The following is a 22,402-nucleotide window of genomic DNA, read 5'->3' on the forward strand; positions in this document are numbered from 1 at the left end:
AAGCCCGGGGCCCGCGCGCGCGCACACACAGGCTCCCTTCCCGGGCGACAGAGACCATCCACATCCTGAGCCGAACCACCTCTCTGTGCAGCAGGAACCCAGCTCCTCTTATGCCAGGCGACACGGGGGACGCAAGGAGCTGCGTGGCCAGCCACCTTGCCCAAGGGCACCCGGAAGGTCAGGGGCCTGGCTCCCAGACACGAAGTCCTCCCCAGCAGGAGTCCCCTCACAGAGCAGGCGCCCACCCAGTCTCCCTGGCGTGTGCCCAGGCCACTTCCCCCCTCCCCTCCCGCAGCATGTGGGGCAAACACACCCCCCCCACCAGGGCCGTGAGGCTCAGCACGTGCCAACACACACACGCACACATACACGTGCGCACACGCTGACTGGCGGCCTGCCAGCACGCCTCCTCACATGCCAACACTCCGAGGCAGAGGGGGACAGCGGGCAGCTCCCCCCAGACACAATGAGAGGGTCAGCCCCAGCCCCCAGGTCAGGTCTGAGAGAACAGGGGCCATTGTCTCTGCCCCCACCCATCGGGGCCAGAAAAGCGAGTGTCTGCCCCTGCAGCCCTGGGCTCCCGCTGGGAGGGGCCAGCATAGAAGCTGCCCCCAGCCCGGCCGAATCACCATCACGCAGCCTTCTTTCTCTCTCCCACCCTCCCCCAGCCCACTGTCACCCCCAGGAATGGGCCCAAGATGGGGACCAGCAAGCCTGGGCAATGGTGGCCTAGAGCGTGGATGCCGAGGCCCCGGCCCCCTGGCTGTGAGACTCAAGGCTCCCCCAAGCAGACCCCTGGGAGTCGGAAGGGAGTGGGGACGCTGTTGATCGTGGTGTCTGGAGCACAATGGGATGGACACACGTTCCTCCAGCTCGTGTCTGTGCCCTGCGGATAAAGCCTGTTTCCCAGGGAGCATCTGCTGTCCTTGGAACAGCCCAGATCAGACCCAGGGGGCGCTTCAGCCTGGCTGCCCCCAAGGCCTTGGCCTTCCGCTGCCCGGCAGCCCAGGTCTAGCCCCAGGACCCCTTCTTGTGCCCAGAAACATCCAGCCCCGTTAGGAAAGGGGTGACCTACATCAGGCGGAGAGGCGGCAGCTGCAGGCAGGCGCTAGAGGCTGCTGGAATCAATTAACACTGTCTGGGAGGGAGAAGGGCCCGACAGCGGCAGGGAGGGGTCCTGCCGGGAAGATTCCCCCAGCCGCACAGACAGTCTGCAGGCTCCTGATCTCGGGCTGCTCAGAGACACAGCTGCAGCGCCGGTGGGCCGTAGGCCTCCTTCTCTGGCCCTCGGGAGGACGGGGCTGATGTGCTCAAGGTGACCCAGACTGGGGCCAGGCGGTAGTCCAGCCTGCAGGGCACTTGCGTGTGGCCGACCCAGGCTCAATCCCTGGCATCCCGTATGGTCTCCCTTAAGCCCACCAGGAAGAGTCATCTCTGAGCACAGAGCCAGGAGCAAGCCCTGCGCACTGCGCAGTGTAACCCACAATTTTTTTTAATTAAAAATCTGAATATATATTTTTTTTAAATAAAGCAATCTGAATCTTGGGAATGCCCCACCACAAAAAAAAAAAAAAAGAGGGCCTTTGGGGCTGGAGCGATAGCACAGCGGGTAGGGCATTTGCCTTGCAAGCGGCCAACCCGGGTTCAATTCCATCCCATGTGGTCCCCCGTAACTCCTGTGCATCACCTGGTGTGACCCAAAAAGAAAAAAAAGGGGGGGGGGGCTTTGCATTTTAGCCATCTGCTTCCCAAAGTGTAGTCCATGGACCAGCAGCTCCAGCCACCCCTGACTGAGAGGCTGAAGTCTCTGGCGTCTCAGTGGAGTCGGGGTCTCTGGGGCAAGAAGATTCCCAGGCGTTAGGCTCAAGCTGGGGAGGATTTTTCTCCCAATGGGCCTGGCACCCCTCCCCGCAGACAGCAGCGCGGGGCCAGCAAGGAGACAGGGCACACACTGGCCAGGGAAGGCGAGCCCTTCCCCTGCTGCAGGCTGGCCCCTTCAGGAAGCCTCCCGTGGGGAGAAACACCTGCACACCGACTCCCACAGTCCAAACACCTGCACCTGGCCTCAGCCCTCCCGGCAGGCGCAGGGCCAGGCTCATTCCTCACATCGTTTCGGGGCGGCAGCAACGCCCGGGCTGGGAAAGACCCACCTGGAGCCCCGCTCTGCACCCGAGAGCACAGCTCTAAGGCCCGGGGGCCAGAGCTCGGGCCTGCGCACATTCTGGCTCCACCGGGAGGTCCTGGAAGGGGGTGGAGGGCGGGACGCAGCCCTTCCTCTCTACGCTTCCCAGTTCACACCGCACCTTGCAGCCACTTCCTGGAGCAAAGAAGGCAGTGCCCACCACTGCGGGACCACCAGCATCCCCCTCCCAGGCAGACCCTTTCCTGCAAATCCCTCACAGGGCTGGCAGGAGCCTCTGCTCTCCAGAGAAAGTCTTCTCGGGGCAGGAGGCCGGTGGGCTGGGAGCACCGGGACGCAGGGCTGGGGGAGAGCACCCCTCAGAATTGGGAAAGGAGCACCAGGATGCAGGGCTGGGGGCTGAGGGGGGAGCACCAGGCCCCAAGGGTTGCAGAGGGAGCACCAGGATGCGGGGGTGGGGAGGAGTCAGAGAACAGGAGGCGGCCCGAGGCGCGGGGGTTCCCTGTGCTCCTGCCTGCCTGAGTGGGCGCAGCATCCCCTAGAAACGGGGTGGGGGTGAGCTGGTCCCGCTGAGTCCCCCCACCCAGGGCTGCTCTGCCCCTTCTCTCTGCCCAGAGCCCGCAGGGCTGGTGTTCTGCCCTCCTGGGAGGTGTCCCTGGGCTCTGCCCTCCACGGCCCTGGGAAGGCCAAGGCTGAGGTGCCGGGGCTCTTGGCCCTGGGAATGTGACTCGGACCCCCACCGTGGCTCCTGCCCTGCAGACTCCCTCAGCCAAGGGACCCCCCGACTTCAGCCTCGGCCCCTCAACCTCCTTAAGCATGCAGAAGCACAGAGGTCCCCTTCCTTCTGCAGACGGTGAAGGTCATAGGCTGGGAGTGGCCGGCCCCCGTCTTCTGGGCCACTTCTGGGGGCTGCGGGGACCTTGTCCCTCCCCAGTGAGACCTCGGCGGAACCTGGCCGGGGTAGCCCAGGGCTGCTGTCTAGCTGGGCTGTCCCCTCCCCCCCCGCCGCTTCTAGTCTGGCATCCGGGCCCTTCCAGGAAACATTCTAGATCTCTTCCTGCCCGGCACCCCCATACCTCACACTGCCCAGGCAGCCCGGAAACAGGGATTTTTTTTAAATCTCTATATTTGTGCTTGGAACAGGCAAAGCTTCCAGGTTCATTTTAAACCACACACCCCATCCTCACCAGCAGCCTCCTGCACCCTGACGGCGAGGGCAATCGTGGCCTCTGCGAGGAGACCCTTGGAGAGGCAGAGGGAAGCCCTGAGGCTGGGGGTGTCAGAGAGGGAAGGAGACCCCGAGGGCAGAGCCTGGCACAACCTCCTTTCCCTCAGGCGACCCCCGACACCCCCAACTGTGACATGCAGCCGCCGGTGCTGCCCTGAGAGAAACCCTTGGTTTGGGCACCCAAGGAACGGGCACGAGGGTCCTCCCTGGCAGACCAAGCTCCCAGCTACAGGCTAAAGAGACCCTCGCAGACCTTAGGAACTTGCTCCCTCTCGCATCCCCGTAGGCTGCCCTGGGGCATGCCAGTGGGCAGGTGGGTTTCCCTCCCCACTAGACACCCCCCTCCATGTCCACATGTTCAGTCCCCACATCCCACCCCACCCCGGGGGCCAGGGTGCCCCTCTGAGTCCCCCCAAGGTGATGGCCAAGTCACCTCCCTGAGCCCAGCCTGGCGGGCAGGACCTGCCTCCGGCCCGGCCCCCCTCCCCCCCGGAGTGAGAGCCTGGAGGCCACCCTGGGGAGGGGAGAAGCATGTGGCCTGGCCCACCTCTACACCCGACTGGCTGCACCCCGGCCGCACAGACACAGGCTCCCAGTCGACAGGACAGGGTTGGGGGTCTCTGAAGCGAGTTCTCCTACCCGCGGCCCCACGCCCCCAGGCGGGCTGAGAGCAGGGCCCACCGCCCGCACCGAGGAAAGTGCCGGAGACCTCCCGGCCACGCCCCCGCCGGGAGGCTGCGGGCAGCTGCCCGGGCCCGCGTCCTTTTGAGGAAGGGTCTTCCGCACGCCGAGGCGAGGACGGCCACCCCCAGCCTAGTCTGCCGCCTCCCCAACAGCCCTGTCACCCTAAATTCCCGGGGCACGCAGGAGCCCACTGGCCTCTCCATCCCCCAGGCTCCGGCGTTGGCACCTGGCACCGCGGCTCCCCCACCCAGCACAAGCCCGCGGGGCGCGGGGCGCGGGGCGGGGGGCTCAGAGTTCCCAGGCCGCGGTGCCCGGCCCTGCCCGACGCCGGGCTCGACCCAGAGCGCCCCCGAGCCAGCATCCCGTGCGCCCCCCGAGCCAACACCCCGTGCGCCCCCCGAGTCAGCATCCCGTGCGCCCCCCGAGCCAGCACCCCGAGCGCCCCCCAGCCAGCAGCCCCGTGCGCCCCCGAGCCAGCAGCCCCGTGCGCCCCCGAGCCAGCACCCTGTGCGCCCCCCAACCAGAAGCCCCGTGCGGGGCCCCTGCGCCCCGCACCCGCCGACCCCGCACCCACCTGTCCTCACCCGCGGCGGGCGCCTGGCTCCGCGTCGCTCCGGCCCGGCCTGAGACCCCCGGGGCCCGGGGTCCAGCCGCCGGCCCGGCCGGCCAGAGGCGCGCGCGTCCCGAAACGCCCGGCCCCGCGGAGCGCGGCTGGCGCGCGGCGCGCACGGAGCGGGAACGCCGCCGCCGCCGCCCGCCGGGTCAATAACAAACGGGAGGGGCGGGGGAGGGGCCGGCCGGGGGAGCCGCGAGAGGGGCCCGGGGGAGGGGAGGCGCGCGCCGGGGCCCGGAGCCCGGGCGGCGGAGCGACAGCTGGGGGGCCATCTGCGACGACAGCCACGGCCGCACACGCCGCCGCGAGGCGCCCGCCGCGGGGAGGGCGCGCCCCCCTGCGAGCGCTCACACTCCCGCACACTCAGGGCCCTCCCCGCGCACACAGGACCCTCCCCGCACACACAGGGCCCTCCCTGCGCACACAGGACCCTCCCCGCCCACACAGGACCCTCCACACGCACACAGGACCCTCCTCGTACACACAGGACCCTCCCCGCACACACAGGGCCCTCCCTGCGCACACAGGACCCTCCCCGCCCACACAGGACCCTCCCCGCACACACAGGACCCTCCCCGCACACACAGGGCCCTCCCTGCGCACACAGGACCCTCCCCGCCCACACAGGACCCTCCACACGCACACAGGACCCTCCTCGTACACACAGGACCCTCCCCGCACACACAGGGCCCTCCCTGCGCACACAGGACCCTCCCCGCCCACACAGGACCCTCCCCGCGCACACAGGACCCTCCCCGCACACACAGGGCCCTCCCTGCGCACACAGGACCCTCCCCGCCCACACAGGACCCTCCACACGCACACAGGACCCTCCTCGTACACACAGGACCCTCCCCGCACACACAGGGCCCTCCCTGCGCACACAGGACCCTCCCCGCACACACAGGACCCTCCACACGCACACAGGACCCTCCTCGTACACACAGGACCCTCCCCGCCCACACAGGGCCCTCCCTGCGCAGACAGGACTCTCCCCGCCCACACAGGACCCTCCCCGCCCACACAGGACCCTCCCCGCCCACACAGGACCCTCCCCGCCCACACAGGACCCTCCACACACACAGGACCCTCCTTGTACACACAGGACCCTCCCCGCCCACACAGGACCCTCCCCGCCCACACAGGACCCTCCACACGCACACAGGACCCTCCTCGTACACACAGGACCCTCCCCGCACACACAGGACCCTTCTCACACACACAGGGCCCTCCCTGCGCACACAGGACCCTTCTCGCACAGCCCCGCACACACAGTGCCTTCCCCGCGCACACAGGACCCTTCCCGCACACCCCTGCACATACAGGACCTTCCCCGCCCACACAGGACCCTCCACACGCACACAGGACCCTCCCTGTACACACAGGACCCTTCCCGCACACAAAGGACCCTCCCCGCACACACAGGGCCCTCCCTGCGCACACAGGACCCTTCTCGCACAGCCCCGCACACACAGTGCCCTCCCCGCGCACACAGGACCCTCCCCGCACACACAGGACCCTTCCCGCACACACAGGACCCTCCCCGCCCACACAGGACCCTCCACAAGCACACAGGACCCTCCTCCTACACACAGGACCCTCCCCGCCCACACAGGGCCCTCCCTGCGCAGACAGGAACCTCCCCGCGCACACAGGACCCTCCCCGCCCACACAGGACCCTCCCTGCCCACACAGGACCCTCCCCGCCCACACAGGACCCTCCCCGCACACACAGGACCCTCCCCACACACACTGGACCCTCCCTGTACACACAGGACCCTTCCCGCACACAAAGGACCCTTCTGGCACACACAGGACCCTCCCCACGCACACAGGACCCTCCTCGTATACACAGGACCCTCCCCGCACACACAGGACCCTTCCCACACATCCCGACGCACACAGGGCCCTCCTGACTGCGCACCAACTCCCAGGGCCTGTGGTTCCACCCCCGCTCCCCCCCCCCCCCCGCCCCACCTCCCGAGGGCCTCCAGGAAACTGTGGGTTCTTATTCAGGAAAATCGCCCCCCACCCCTGCAGAGAAGAGAACCCCCCAGTGCCTGGTCTCATCAGAGGCAACCCCAGGGCTCAGTGTGTGCAAAGCCAGTGTCATGTGGTCATTCAAGAAGACACGCGCCTTCAGTAAACCCCGGGGTCTGGCTGTTTAGGGGAACTCAGTGCTCCAGCAGGCAGGCTATGCGGGGCCAGGAGACTCCACAGCCCTGGCACGTACTCCCACGCACACATACCGACACTCTACACCCACCTTTCCCCTTGGTCCGTCCCTTGAGACCCTCCCGGAGAAACGCAGACAGCAAAGCCCCCCGGGGGGCCACCCTGGAGGCACCCACAGTCCTAGCTTCCCCCACTCCTTCCTCTTCTCCAGGTGAGCTGACCGGAAGAGGGAGCCTGGTTCTCCAGACCCCAGAGGCCTGGGCACCGCCAAGAAGCTGGGGCCACTGACAGTCCAGGGCTGGGCAGTCCGAGCTCAGGGCTAAGGAAGGGAGCAGGAGCAGGAGGAACTGCGACCAGAACACAACTCCTGGCTGAACACCTGCCTGGGCACCGGGTGGCGCTGTGAGCCCCCACCTGCCTTCCCCATAGGCAGCAGTGTCGCCCGGAAGCTGGGATGTTCTCCTCACTCCTGCTAGCCTCTGCCCTCCAAAAACCCAGCTGCCGGGGGCTCCTTGCCTTGCTGACCTCTGCCCTGGGTCAAGTTCCTGGCCCTGAGCCCACCCAGGAGTGATCCCTGAGCACAGTCAGGAGTAAAGGCCTGAGCACCACCAGGTGTGGCCCCCCCAAAGTGCTCAGCCAGGGAGCGTTGGCCCAAAGGACCAGAGCACAGGCTTGCAGGTAGAAGGCCCGGGTTCTATCCCCAGCACCGTACAGTCCCCCAAGCACAGCTGGTTGTTTGCGCCCCCCCCCCCACACACACACACACACAAAATATCAGGAGTCAGGGCTAGGAATGTATGGCTCAGCAATAAAGTCTTGGCTGTTTGAGGTAATGCGGTTTGCCCCTGGCAACACACACACACACACACACACACACACACACACATACGCACGCACTCACGCACGCCCGCCTGCACACACACACACACACACACACACACACCTATACATAAATAAGACACACTGGCCCTCTGGCGATGGCATTTCCTTTGGGCAGTTTCCCTAGCCAGTCCACGGCTTCACCTGCTCCTCCCCTCAGCCTGGGGGTTCTTGCCGCTGTCGTCTGCGGGTTCGCGGGCTCGCGGGCTCACCGCCTCCCTGTGCATCAGTTCTTGCAGAAAGGCACGCAGCCTGCCCCTCACCCAGGGCCTTTGGCAGCTCGATGAGGAATGGAGGGGAGACGGCTCCGCTGGGTGTCAGGAGACTTCTCATTAACTAGCGATCAGCCCTTAGGCCGCTAACGAACCGACAGGCCCGGCCCAGGTCTCCTGTCCTGTCCACCGGGAAGGGAAGTGATCACCATCTCGGAGTCCCTCCTGGTTCTGAGCTCTGGGACTCGTGTTCGCTCAGGGCTGCTTGCTCCTCCCGGCTTAGATTGTGCAAGACGCCCCCAAATCCCACAGCACTGGGCCCAGGGAAGTAAATGGAGCTTCTCCGGGTGGGTTCTCAAGGCCGAGGAGGGAGACAAAGTCACTATGAGGAAGAGAAGAAAAGATGAGTTTCTGACTCCTGGGGCCTTGGAACCCTGACACAGGCCTGCGCTGAGTGGACACAGGTGTGAATGTGTGTGTGTGTGTGTGTGTGTGTGTGTGTGTCTGTGGGTATGTGATCTACGTGTGAGTCTATGGGTCTTTGTCAATGTGTGTGTCAATGTGATGAGTGTGTGTCAGTGTATGCTTGTTAATGTGTGTATGAGTGTGTGGCGTTGGGTGTGTCTGTGTGTGAGCATGTGTGTGTGAATCTGTTAGGGTGTGTTTGTGTGTGAGTCTGAGTGTTGAGCGTGGATATGTGAGTGTGTGTCTTTGTGGATGTGAACGTGTGAAGCTTATGTGTGTTTGCATGCGAGTACGTGAGGGTATCGGTGTATGTGTGAGTACGTGTATGTGTGTGTGTGAGTGTGCTTGCAGGTGTGAACATGTGGGAGCTTGTGTGCATTCACACGTGAATGTGAGTATGGGTGTGAATGTGCGTGCAGGTGCGCGGCATGCTTGCTTGAGCATGTGTGAGTCTGAGCACTGTGCGAGCGTGCTGGAGCCCATATGTGTGTGCATGTGTGTGTGTGTGAGCGTCTGTGTATGTGTGAATGCGCAGGCACTGTTGTTTTGCGTTGCTGTTGGTGCTGACAGCAGCAGAGGTGACAGCCAGGAGCAGAGGTCCATCTGCCGCCTGTGGCCTTAGGGAGGCTTGGGTTGGGGCGTCTGCCTCCCTGGGTGCTGGCCAAGGAAAGCTGCTGGGGACGGGGACCCCGGGCAGAGGGGACTGGTAGTGGCAGACCCCCTGAGGACCAGGGTCTGAACCAAGCCCGTGCACAGTCAAGGGGAAGCTCGGGGAGGACAGGGAGGCCAGGGGAGAGCACAGCACCCTTCTCCTGCGGGCGGCCGCTTGGGGGTCACTTTCTGCACACAGTGGGGCTCACAGCAGGTGTCTAGGGCGTGGGCACCCACCTGGGGCCCCTTGGCTGAGCAGAAAGGGGTTCAGGACTGCCCTGGAGGCTAGGGGTGCGAGGCATTCGGTGGACACACCAGGGTATAAACCCTGAGGCCGGGCAGAGCACAGATGCCCAAAACTGCCCCCCCCCCCCCGCGTCCCACTCCGTGTCAGCACGCGCCGCCGTCTGCATCTTCCGCGTGGAACTGGCAGGAAGTTCTCTTCCTGGCGTCAACTGGCTCCTGAGCAGATTCCCTCCGAGATCTTGGAGGGACTGAGAGCCCAAATGCGGAGTCTCGAGGGTGTCCAGGGCACTCCAGGGCAGGCCCGGGCTCCGCGGGGGAGGGTTCCCCGGGCTGCAGAGCCTTGGCGCTGGGACAGAGGCATCTTGGGTAATTTACTTCCCACCCCAAGGCTGACTCAGCAGAATCCACCGCATTTATTTCTTCACTGCCAGACTCTTTCTCGAACCCCACCGCACCTGCCTTGGTGCTAGGTGTGTTTTTCCTAGGTGCAGACCTTGCTGGCTGTTATCCTCCATGCTGCTGGGTGGGAGACACTGCGAGAAAAGCAATGAATGACTCGTTCCTGGTGTGAGAAGCAAAAGGTTCCTCAGTGAGATGCTAGAAAAAAGGGGATGTGAGGAGCAGTTCGCTCACCTCTTCTCACCCTGGTCGCAAAGCTGTAGGGAGCAGCTCTGGCCAGGAGGGATAACTGAGTTAACTAGTTTACAGCAACAGGCCCAGAGAAGCTCCAGCAGGAACTGAAGGCCAGGAAAGGAATTTCAAAGAAGACAGTCACCACTCCCAACGCCCCTGGTAGCCCCGGACTTTTACAAGGTAGAAGCCCACGTGGGGGCAGGTTGGAGGAACCCGATAAAGGCCACCGTGAACAAAGGAGGGGCGCGCATATGCTGCCCGAGCCCTTGTGCTACTTGTGCCCATGTGGCCGAGTACGTGTGATGCCTGCATCTCCCTCCTTGAGATGTGGACTTTCATGCTTTCGTGTCTAGCTGATAAGATGCTTTCTTGATGTATGGGAACTGGGGATGTCTCCTTACTTGGGAATGCTTGTTTTCTTGATAATTTGCTTTGGGATGCTTTTGTTCGCTTTGGACTCTTTGTAAGTTACTTTTGCCTTTGGAGTTGTTTTTGATGAGTCAGGATGTCTCGACCCCAGCTAGCTGGAGTAATAAAGGCTCGGTGTGCGGTTTGCATTCCCGCTGGGCTCGTTGTCTCTCGGAATACTTTGGGGTGATCTCGGTCCTAACACCCAGAAGAAGCGCTGGAGGGAGGAGGGGAGGACTGCTCTATCTGGGAAGATGGGGGAGGCCCAACAGGAGTTAAGGGGTGGGGGAATCCCCAGTCAAGGAGGTTTGGGTGGGGGTCAGAAGCGAAGAGCAGGCCTGGACATTTCTGGGGAGAGCACTGCAGGAAGAGGAGAGAGCGAGGCTCCCGTAGAGACTCAGGCGGAGCACAGGTCATACCTGCTGGAGGGAAAAGCGAGTCAGGAGAAATCCAGAGGGTTTGGGAGGACCAGGCCTGGGAAGTCTTAAGGGCCTCATTTCAGAAGAGCCGTGGGAGGGTTTGCCGTGCGGACGAGACACTCTTGGTGGCTTGCTGGGCTCTCCGAGAGAAGCGGTGGAATCAAACCCGGGTCCGCCAGGTTGGCCGCGTGCAAGGCAAACACCCTACCCACTGTGAGATCACTCCAGCACTGCCAGGTATGGCTCAATAAATAAATAAGAACTGTGGGATAGGGGCTAGAACGATAGCACAGCGAGTAGGGCGTTTTCCTTGCATGCAGCTGACCCGGGTTCGATTCCCAGCATCCCTTATGGTCCCCCGAGCACCGACAGGAGTAATTCCTGAGTGCATGAGCCAGGAGTAACCCCTGAGCATTGCCGGGTGTGACCCCCCCCAAAAAAAAGAAAAAAAGAACTGTGGGATAGTTTCAACGGGGGTGCTGATGGAAGGCTGAGTCATGGCTGGAACTTCAGAAAGGTTGCTCTCGTGTGCAGTCCAGACCATGGAGAGCTGGGTGGGAGCGGGGGAGGGGTGAGAGGGGGGCTCCTGGACTCAGGGGCAGCACAGGATTGAGAGAAACAGGCAGATTTAGCAGCCTGGGAACGCGCTGGAGAACTTGGCTGTGAGAGGGAAAACAGCAGAATACAAGTATGGATCGAAAACGTGGCCCCACGTGGAGAGTCTCGAGGGTTTAGACAGGAAAGGTTTGTTTCCAAACTGGACCATTCCTATTGGTCCCTGGTGGGGATGTGGGCATACAGGGCAGCTGAAATGGAGCCTGCCAGGAGAAGCCACCCCTTATCCCACCCAAGAATCCCCCCAAAGACTGTCCCACCATGGAGGATTGAGTCCCCAACTTCTAAGGGGCTGGGAAAGAACCATAGTATTGGGGGTGGAACCATAGCACTGTGGGGAGGGCATTTGCCTTGCATGTGACAGACCCGGGTTCAATCCCTGGCATCCCATAGGGTCCTCCGAGCACTGCCAGGAATGATTCCTGAGTGTAGAGCCAGGAATAAACCCTGTGCATCGCTTGGTGTGACCCAAAAAGAAAAAAAAAAAGCATAGGGGATGCTGAGAATCAAACCCGGGTCAGCTGCATGCAAGACAAATGCCCTGCCTGCTGGGCTATTGCTGCAGCCCTGGGTACCCACTTTCATTCCTTCATAACTTGACACTTCTCTGAAAAAAACAATGCTGAGGGCGGGTCTTAAAACCCCAAAAGCATGAATCCTCCTCTTTCATTCAAGTTTTCGTTCTTCGTTTTCAATATGTGGACTGAGGTTAGGTATCAAGTTCTCTAATCCATTCTGAATTGGCCTTGTGTATGGATCGAGATGGCAGTCTTCACTTTTAGTAGATGGCTGACCAGGGTTCCCAGCACCATTTGTGGAATAGGCTCCAATTACAGAACATTCCAGAAAGTTCTTGCTCTACTTCCAGATCATTTGGGGGTTTTTTGGTTGTTTTGTTGTTGTTGTTGTTTTTGGGGGGGTTGTCACACATGGTGATGCTCAGGGGTTACTCCTGGCTCATGCACTCAGGAATTACTTCTGGAGGTGCTCGGGGGACCATCTGGGATGCTGGAAATCGAACCCGGGTCAGCTGCATGCAAGGCAAATGCCCTACCGGCTGTACTATCGCTCCAGCTCCCCAGATCATTTTGATGCATGTAAAATTTCCAGGGACAAGACTCTAGAAAAAAAATATTTTCATACATCAGTAATCTATTTGTTGTACCTTTCTAGGGAAAGTGTAATCAACTGGGCTGGAGCGATAGCACAGTGGTAGGGCGTTTGCCTTGCACATGGCCGGCCCAGACAACACGGGTTCGATTCCTCTGTCCCTCTCGGAGAACCTGGCAGGCTACAGAGAGTATCTCGCCCACACGGCAAAGCCTGGCAAGCTCCCCGTGGCGTATTTGATATGCCAAACACAGTAACAAGTGTCACAATGGAGACGTTACTGGGCCCACTCGAGCAAATCGATGACCAACGGGAGGACAGTGCTACAGTGCTACATCAGTAATCTACTTGTTGTACCTTTCTAGGCAAAGTGTAATCAACACGCACTTTACAACCCAGTAACAACCTGGCAGACCTACCCCCAGAACTTGGGTCTCATGACCTTTGTCTTTCCCTCAAATGGATCATTCCCGTCTGGGGCGGGGCTTGGGGGGAGAAGCTGTCATCTGCAACTCTGTGCCATATTGTTCAAGTCTAGAGGAGCCAGTTAAATTTCAGGATCACAGAATGAATGTGATGGAAAATTTTCCCATAAGGGTCATGGGGGTGGTAGACTGTCTCCGCGTGAGGCTGAGAGCCCAGGCCAATGGCCACTCCCCAGGGTGCTGAACCCTGGGGCGGCAGCCCGACCACCCGGCCTGCAGCTCCTTCCTGATTCGGAGGTAAGTGTGAGGCTAAATGCCTGGCAGCAGATCCGTGGGTCCTGGTTCTGAGCTCAGGGCTAGCTCATGTGACCCATGCCAGCCTCTAGTCCCGAAGTGGCCCTAAAGTCGAATCCAGTTGTTGAGTTGGCAGCAGTATGTCTGGGATGAGCTCAGAAAGGAATCGTGCCTGGCGTGCAACTTATTTTTAATATTTTTATTCCAGGGAGCGGGAAATCCACGCCACTTTAAAAAACAAAACTTATTTTGACTTTTCTCCTTGGTCATTCGTCCCCAATCTTTGAGCACAGCTTGGTTCTTCAAGTTTAAGAACCAAAACCTCCCGGGTGACTCTTGTAAGTTGCTGCAAACATGGATCAAAGTGACCAGAACTTTCAGCAAGGAAAAAAAAAAGGCTTCTTACAAAGACTGGGAGATCTGGAGCAGGAACTGAAAGCAAGAGAGGTTGTCAGGTCAAGCTTGGAATCTAGGGGCTGGAGCGATAGCACAGCGGGGAGGGCATCTGCCTTGCACGCGGCCAACCCGGGTTCGATTCCCAGCATCCCATCGGGTCGCCAGGGGTCATTCCTGAGTGCATGAGCCAAGAGGAACCCCTGTGCAATGCCGGGGTGTGACCCAAAAAGCTTTAAAAAACAAAAGCTTGAAATCTAGGGGAACCCCAGAAATTGCCCAGTGAGCCAGGGGCCAGAAGTCCTGACTCAGCCTGTATACTTCTTGGGGGGGGCGGGGGGGTGTCCCACTGAACAAGTGGCTTGGTGGCTCTGGTTCTGCACCTGCACGGAGAGGGGTCTGCTGGTTGCCCACTGCTTTGGGACAATGGCCTCACTGTCCTCCAGAGCTTAAGCCTCCTTTCCTGGGGCGATGCTGGAAACATTCTCCCATGGGAGAAGCTGAAGCCCGGGGGCTGTCTTTCCCCTCCCCTCCCGGACTCCCCCGCTTCCTCCTCCCTTCCCTCTCGACTCCTCCCCAACCCCCTTTACCTGCTGATGCACCAACTCGAATCGCTCTAACTTGAATCTGTTTTCTCCCTCCCTCTCACTTCCCTCCCACCGCCCCCCTTGACCCCCTAACCCGCATCCGGTCTTGCCCTCCCGGCCCGGCCCGTCTGGCAGCGGTGGGAGTCCAGGTGCATCTGTGGTTTCTGCGGCAGGTGTTTCAGACAGCCACACGGCAGGTGGGTGCCAGGGCCTGGCCCGGGTCGGGCAGCCCAGGGGGGAGTGGCGGGGCTCCTCCTAGGAGCACCCCACTTCCCCCGCTTCTCCAGAACCCCTCGCCTGTTCTCCTGGAGCCTGGCCTCCTTGGCCTCTCAGAGCCCCGCAGCCCTCCGTGCGGGGGCTCCGTCTCTGCACCCCGATATCGGTGCTCCCTCCCAGCTGGGACCCATGATACAGGGCACAACACAGCATCCCCCCTCCCCGGGCCTGGCGGAGCCAGGAGAACGCACAGGGCAGAATTCCCTGGCCTTCCTCCACTTACCCCTTTCACCTGAGAAATTCGTACGCATCCCCCACATGTAGAACATGGGCATCCAATAACGTTTACCGATCATAAATCACAAATTTATTTTCAAACAACCTTCTCATTACTTCCCCACATCCTATGATCTAACCCCAGAGGGGGTCATGGCCCACAGTTTAAGAAGTGAAGATCCCGGGCTGGAGCGATAGCACAGCGGGGAGGGCGGTTGCTTTGCACGCGGCCGACCCGAGTTCGATTCCCAGCATCCCATAGGGTCCCCTGAACACCGCCAGGAGTGATTCCTGAATGCAGAGCCAGGAGGAACCCCTGAGCTTCGCCGGGTGTGACCCAAAAGAAAAAAAAAAGAAGTTAAGATCCAGGGGCCAGAGAGACAGTGCAGGAAGTTAAGGCATTTGCAGTTCCCCCCCAGCACCCTAGACGATCCCCTGAGCCCTGCCAGGAGTGATCCCTGAGCACAGTCTGGAGTAAGTCCTGAGAACAGAGCCAGGACTAAGCCCTGAGGACCGCCACGTGTGGCCCAAACAGTCCCCTCCCAAAAGGGAAGTTGAGGACTAGACAGCTCCAGCCCCAGCCCAGCTTGGCCCGTTTTCCCGCCTGAACCCTCCCTCGCCCACAGTGCTCCACATGCTGCCTGCCCTGCCTCTCCCCTCCTCCCCTCCCCTCCGAGCCTCCGTGCTCCCAGGGCCTCCTCACTGCCCTGCACACGGTCCCAAGTCCCAGCCCTGCCCCCACACGGTCACTCACGGCCCTGCTCCCACTTTGGGCAAGTTTGGGGAGCCACAGAATGAAGATGCCAAGAACATGGCCTCACCCACTACATCAGGCCGAATGACAAAAGGAGGGGCTCCTGGGGGACCCTAGGAAAGAGCCACCCCGGAGGATTCTAAGGGTAGCCTGCCACCTCCAGGCCGATCCCCAGGAGCCTGACCTCACAACAACCCCCACATGGGAAATACCCCACCTGTGTTCCACACATGCATGTTCACGTACACATCACACACCCCACGGGCCACCCCATCCGCCACACAGCACCAGCCCACGTTACACACACACACACACACACACACACACACACATACCCCTACATTGTACACCCTTTGGCCACTTGCCACGCACCCACACTCTCAGACACACCCCTATGGCACACATCTGCATGCACACACAGACACAGACTCCCCATTTCCAAAACTCCTCTTCTTCTGGGACTGGAGCGATAACACAGCAGAGAGGGTGTTTGCTGTACACTCGGCCGCCCTGCGTTTGATCCCTGCCATCCCATAGGGGTCCCCAAGCACCGCCAGGAGTGATTCTTTTTTTTTTCTTTTTGGGTCACACCCGGCGATGCTCAGGGGTTACTCCTGGCTCTGCACTCAGGAATCACTCCTCTCAGTGCTCGGGGACCTTATGGGATGCCGGGATCGAACCTAGGTTGGCGACATGCAAGGCAAACACCCTCCCCGCCGCACCATCGCTCTGGCCCCCAAGGAGTGATTCTTAAGTGCAGAACCAGGAGTGACCCTCGAGCATCCTCAAGTGTGACCCCAAAAGCCAAAAATATAAATAAATAAAATGAAGCTTCTCTTCTTCCTTCCAGTGTGGGGCCGCAGATGCGCCGTGTCCCAACAGCTGTGAGGACAGTGTGAGTTCGTCCCCTGTGCTGTGGTGGGCCTGGGAGCCGGGGGCCTCCCGCGTGCTGGGCTCCACGGACGAGCTCCTTCACTCGACGCCTGGCCGTGACCATCACGTGGGCAGGCCCGTGACTGCCCTATGCTTCCTCCAGGACCTGGACTGCTTCATCATTGACAGCAACGGGTTCATCCTCATCTCAGAGCGGCCCCAGGAGGTAAGGGTTTGGGGACGTGGCGTGGAGAGCCTAGTGGGTGGTGCAGATGGCTCTGGCCCAGGAAGCAATTCTGGCTCAGCGTCGATGAGCACCGAAGGTCTGAGGAAAACAGTGCCGCTTCTTGGAAGCCAACATCAACGTGGCCTGGTAACAGAACCCAGAGCGAGCACTTTTCAGCTCCAAAGCTCGGAGCATTTACTCATTCTCTGTTCCGCTGCGACTTGCTCCTGTGGATGGGTGGGCTAGTGTCCCTGCGAGGTGGAGGGGCTCCGAGAGGCCACACAGCGGGCCCCTTCCCAGAGGAGCAGCGCCTCACGCCCCCTCAGGTCCCTTGGAAGGCTGTAATAAAATAAGCCCAGAAAATGATTTCTCACAGCTCCAGGCACTGCAAGTCTGAGGTGAGGTGCCAACATGTTCGGGTGAGGGTCTTCTTCCGAGTTGCAAACTTAGAGGAAGGGACGGTAGCAGGGGGACTCCGGGCCCTGGGACAGGGCATTGGCCACAGTCCTGAGCACCCGGGCTCCTGCCTACGTGCCTCCCAGAGACCCGACTTGTCCAACATCACTCGGAGGTGAGGCTTCAAGTCAAATCTGGAGGAGCACGTGCAGACCACCTTGGGGGGTGCCCAGAAGAGAAGAACCAGGCCTTCCCGCCACTGAGCCTCCTGCTGTCTGGACTTCCCTGGTCTGACCAACCTGAGCCCAGTTTGTGAGGGGGGGAGTGAAGAAGCAGAGTGCTCTCGCTCTCTCTCTCGCTCTCGCTCACTCACTCACTCTCACTCACTCTCTCTCACTCTCACTCTCTCTTGCTCTCTCCCGCTCGCTCTCTCTCGCTCTCGCTCACTCGCTCTCTCTCACTCACTTGTTCTCTTTCTCATTCTCTTACTTTCCCTCTCCCTTTTCCCACTCTCCCCTCTCTCCCTCTCTCTCCTCTCTTCTCTTCTCTCTCCTCTCTTCTCTTCCCTCTTCTCCCCTCCCCTCCCCTCCCCTCCCCTCCTCTTCTCTTCTCTTCCCTCTTCTCCCCTCCCCTCCCCTCCCCTCCCCTCCTCTTCTCTTCTCTTCTCTCTCTCTCTCTCTCTCTCTCTCTCTCTCTCTCTCTCTCTCTCTCTCTCTCCTCTCAGCAAAGCAAAACAGAAAGCATCAGAATAGTTTTCTCTTTGCTGAGATCATCCTCACTGGGCCCTGAAATCCACTATTTAGCCAGGAATCAAACTTTAAAATAAAAACAAAACACGCTCAACCCTGGCGGCGGCCTGCACAGGTGTCCCTGAAGGCTTTCCTTGAAGTGCTCAGGAGCACCGCAGGGCCATGCCTGAGCCTCCACTCGAGGCAAGGTTAGCGCAGGAGGAGACTTGCCCCGATTTGAACATGCATCTGCTATGATTCGTGCCTCAGTTTCCTCCCCTTCGAGAAGGTCAGACTATAAAAGCTTCGAGGCGGCACCTAGCCCTGAGGTCCTGGCAGAGCTCATGACCCTGGTCTCTCGAACCGAGCTTAGGGCCCGTGAAGTGGCCAGACCCCAGCAGGGGCCAGGGCAGAGGTTGGGGGTGGGGGCGGGTCATGGGATAGGATCCCCTGGGGAGAACTTTCTGGGGGCCTCCCTGGAGGGAGAGGTGAGTGGCCACGCAGGGGTGAGGCTCCACTCGCATTCGGGGTGGACACCTGGGAGGTGAGGGTTCCCGGTGCCCATCAGAGCGTCCTCTGCAGGACACTGAGCATCCTGGGACCCCGACGCCTCTGCCTCGGCGCCTCCCCGTCCCGGCCCTCTGGTGCCTGGGTGAGGAACCAGGTCAAGCTTTCTCAGGACCCACAGGCCTGGGGCTGGGACTGGGGCCCACAGGATGAGCTCGCCCACCCTCTGCAACTCTCAGCCCCTCCGGTGCTGACCTCTGCTGACCCGGGGGTCTGAGGCTGGCCAGGGACCTGCCAGGTCTTCTTTTCTTTTCATTTTTTTTCATTTCATAAGTTCACAATATTTGAATACATTGAATATTCCAACACCCATCCCACCATCATGACACCTTCCCACCACCAAATTCGGGATGTTTCCATCCCAAGCCCCAAGCCCTGTCCCAAAACACAACCGAAAGGATATATTTTGTATTGTCTATTACGAAGAACTGCTGAACATACTCACTAAAGAGTGTTCATACAGGGAACAGTGTGAAGATTGTTCTATTTTGGCAGGACCCATTAAGACATTCTGTGGGATATCACTAACATGTTGTTGTTAAAGTTTGGGTGATGTGAGCTTTGGCATATATATCTGGAAATATGTATGTATGCATATATATATTTCCCTGTATGATTTGTTGCCTACTGTCTGAACCCCATCAAATATGGCGTGGTAATTATGGAGAATGGGCAGGGAGTGTCATATGACGTATCATGCTGTTGCTTTGCGGCCGTGTGGTCCAGGAACATGTTCACTCACATGTGAGTCTCAGCCCAAGCACGTGGGAGCAGCCTTGAGCATGGCGGCGGTTGTGTTCTGGAGGTTTTCAGCTGCCGGGGCTGGGTCCCTTGGGGCAGGGAGGGCTCTCGCCCGCACCCCTCTGGGGCGCCCCGAGTGGAATAGCCTGGCGTGGAATCCAGTGGAATGGTTATGGGGGCCTCATGTTATGCTCCCTTCCGGGAGAAGCAGCCGTGTCCCCGCCAGGTCCCCTGTGGTGCAGGGGCACTTTAGAGAGAGAAGGACATTTGGGAGACGGGACCAGGCGAGATAGCCAGACCCAGCCCGCCCTCAGCAGGGCCAGCAGAGGGATTCCAGGCACGTGCAGCCTCACAGCCTCCGTCACCAGCCACCGGTCCCCACTGCCCGCGGCAAGCAACCCGAGACAGCCTGGCTCCAGTCCAGACAAGCTTCATTATGGATGCTGAGATTTGAATTTCAGATCATTTTCCTGCATCGTGAAAGATCATCCATCTTCTGATCTCTATTTCAACAGTGTGAGACAAAAAAAAAAAAACCATCCTTCACAGCTGGGCGGGCATAAACTGGCAGTGGGCCAGGGTGGGGGTCTGGGAGTTGAAGCACCACTGCTCAGGAGGCAGCCGGCACAAACTGGCAAGAAGCAGGACCACTTCAGAAGAGAAGACAGGGCCGGGGCTGTGGTCACCTCAGCAGAGAAGGACCCTCTTCCCCCCAAACACGCACGCACGCACACACACACACACACACACACACACACACACACACACACCCCTCTTCCACACTCTCACCACTGACACACACCAATCTTGTCACCACCGGCACACCAGCCCACCCATGGTTGCAGTTCGCAGAGACTTCTGATCTGGGAAGAGTTTGCTTGCTTAGCTTGTTGACCCTGAGGCACTCACCTATTACATTGTGCTGTGTGTGTGTGTGTGTGTGTGTGTGTGTGTGTGTGTGTTGGGGGGGGGGTTGCAGGGGGGTAAAGAGGGCGAGGTTGGGAGCCCCAGATCAGTGCGTCTGCAGATTCTGAGTCAAGACCCATTTCTGGTTCCTAGAAGGTCAGATTTGACTATGCCCTTATTATGTGGCGGAAAGCGCCAGGGAACTCTCTGGGCTTTTCTCCGAGCATTCTTTTATGCTAGAAACAAAACAGGGGCTGGAGTGATAGCACAGTGGGTAGGGTGTTTGCCTTCCACACAGCCAACCTGGGTTCAATTCCCAGCATCCCATATGGTCCCCTGAGCACCGCCAGGAGTAATTCCTGAGTGTGAAGCCAGGAGTAACCCCTGTGCATCGCCAGGTCACTGTCACTGTCACTGTCCTCCCATTGTTCATCAATTTGCTCGAGCGGGCCCAGTAATGTCTCCATTGTGACACTTGTTACTATGTTCGGCATATCATATCAAATACAACACGGGTAGCTTGCCAGGCTTTGCCATGTGGGCGAGATACTCTTGGTAGCTTGCCAGGCTCTCCGAGAGGGGCAAAGGACTCGAACCTGGGTCCGCCAGGTTGGCCGCATGCAAGGCAAACGCCCTACCCGCTGTGCAATGTGGCATCACCGGGTGTGACACAAAAAGCAAAAAAAAGAATCACAATCACGATCATCCTGTTGTTCATCGATCTCCTCGAGCAGGCACCAGTAACGTCTCCTTCTTCCTAGCCCTGAAATTTTAAAAGAGCCATTTCAGTGCTCTTTCAAAAGAAAGAAAGAAAGAAAGAAAGAAAGAAAGAAAGAAAGAAAGAAAGAAAACATAAAATGTCCCACTTAACCATTCTTCTATTGGTACGACGTGCCATTCAACCATCTTTCCACAGCTCAGTGGCATTGAATGCATCCTCACTCACTCTATGGCCAGCTAAGCCCTTCTACACATCCCCATAATTCTTTTCTGGTAAAAGATGAACCTTTATGCCCCGTAAACAATAATTCACCAACCCCCGCGCCTGTCCTCAGCCCCCAACACCACCTCTTTTGTCACTGTACGTAGTTTAAAAGTCATCCCATAAAGAACTGGGCAGAAGACCTGAGCAGACATCTTCCCGGAGAAGACAGACAGGTGGCCAACAAGGACGTGAGAGGCTGCTCGGCCTCCTTCATCATCAGGGAAATGCAAATCAAGGCCACAGCCAGCTCCTGCCTCACGTCTTTAGGATGAATATTATCCAAAAGACAAGAAACAACAAGTGCCGATGAGGCTGAGGAGAAAAGGGGCCTCGTGTGCACCGTTGGAAGGAATGTAAGTTGGTGCAGCCGCTATGGAAACGGTACGGAGGTTCCTCAAAAAAATAAATAAAAATAGAACTGCCGTGTGATCCACTTCTGGGTGCTTATCTGAGGAAAACGAAAGCACAACTCAGAAAAATAGCTGCATGTTCACTGCAGCCTTCTGTACAAAAGCCAAGATGTATTAGTTAAGGAAATAACCTAATGCCCACTGCTTTTGAATGAGGGAATAATATTCCACTGTGCACGATTACCACACTTAAAAAAAACAGATCATGCATGCACTGATTTTTTTAAGTATGGTAATCATTCACAGTGGAATATTATTCCCTCATTTTCAAAAAGGCCACATTGTCAGCTCCGTGGTGGAGAATCTACATGTGCTTGCATCTGGTCAACCTGGGTTCAATTCTTCGGCATCCCGTGCAGGCTCTGGTTTGGAAAACGAGTCAAAGACAGCGGTAGAAATTGTTTCCAGGGGCTGGAGAGATCGCACAGCGGGTAGGATGTTTGCCTAGCACACGGCCGACCTGGGTTCGATTCCCAGCATCCCATACAGTCCCCTGAGCACCGCCAGGAGTAACTCCTGAGTGCAGAGCCAGGAGGAACCCCTGTGCATCGCCAGGTATGACCCAAAAAGCAAAAGAAAGAAAGAAAGAAAGAAAGAAAGAAAGAAAGAAAGAAAGAAAGAGTTTCCAAAGGTAATCATGCAACTGTGTAACCATCCGTTTCTGCTTCTAAAAAACTCATTTGGGGGTGGAGTGATAGTACAGCTGGCAGGGCCCTGGCTTTGCATACGATTGACCAGGATTCAATTCCTCAGCACCCCGTATGGTCCCCTGAGCCCACCAGGAGTGACCCCTAAGTGCAGAGCCAGGAGTTAAGCCCTGAGCAGCTGCTGGGTGTGGTACCGAAGCAAAAACCAAGCATACAAACAAAAGACCTCTTAATTCAGCAACTCTGTAGCAGCTAGTATTGCTCCATAACAAATTGCTCCCAAATACAACAATTTAAAAACCGCAAAACTTTACCCCTCGCAGCCTCTGTGGGTCGGCAATCTGGAGGTGGCTGACCTGGATGATTCTGGGTCAGGGTCTCAAGGCAGGCTGCAGGCAAGGTTGGCCAGGGTTGGGCGAGCTCCCGACCACTTAGGGGGCCATGGAGACTCCCCACACACACACAGTGACGCTCACAGTGCGGCAGTTCCTCAGCCTAAA

General features: G+C 59.0%; 1 protein-coding gene across 1 annotated transcript in view; it reads left to right on the forward strand.

Moving 5' to 3' along the window:
- Positions 1-22,402, forward strand: part of CACNA2D4 (calcium voltage-gated channel auxiliary subunit alpha2delta 4) — a 127,118-nt gene that overhangs the window by 88,268 nt on the left and 16,448 nt on the right. Inside the window, exons 27-29 of the mRNA XM_056117767.1 lie at positions 14,313-14,374; positions 16,274-16,318; positions 16,460-16,522. Coding sequence (XP_055973742.1) covers positions 14,313-14,374; positions 16,274-16,318; positions 16,460-16,522 — 170 coding nt within the window. The remainder of the gene's footprint in view (positions 1-14,312; positions 14,375-16,273; positions 16,319-16,459; positions 16,523-22,402) is intronic.

This window comes from Sorex fumeus, unplaced genomic scaffold, assembly GCF_029834395.1.
Source record: "Sorex fumeus unplaced genomic scaffold, SorFum_2.1 ptg000036l, whole genome shotgun sequence".
Taxonomy (NCBI): domain Eukaryota; kingdom Metazoa; phylum Chordata; class Mammalia; order Eulipotyphla; family Soricidae; genus Sorex; species Sorex fumeus.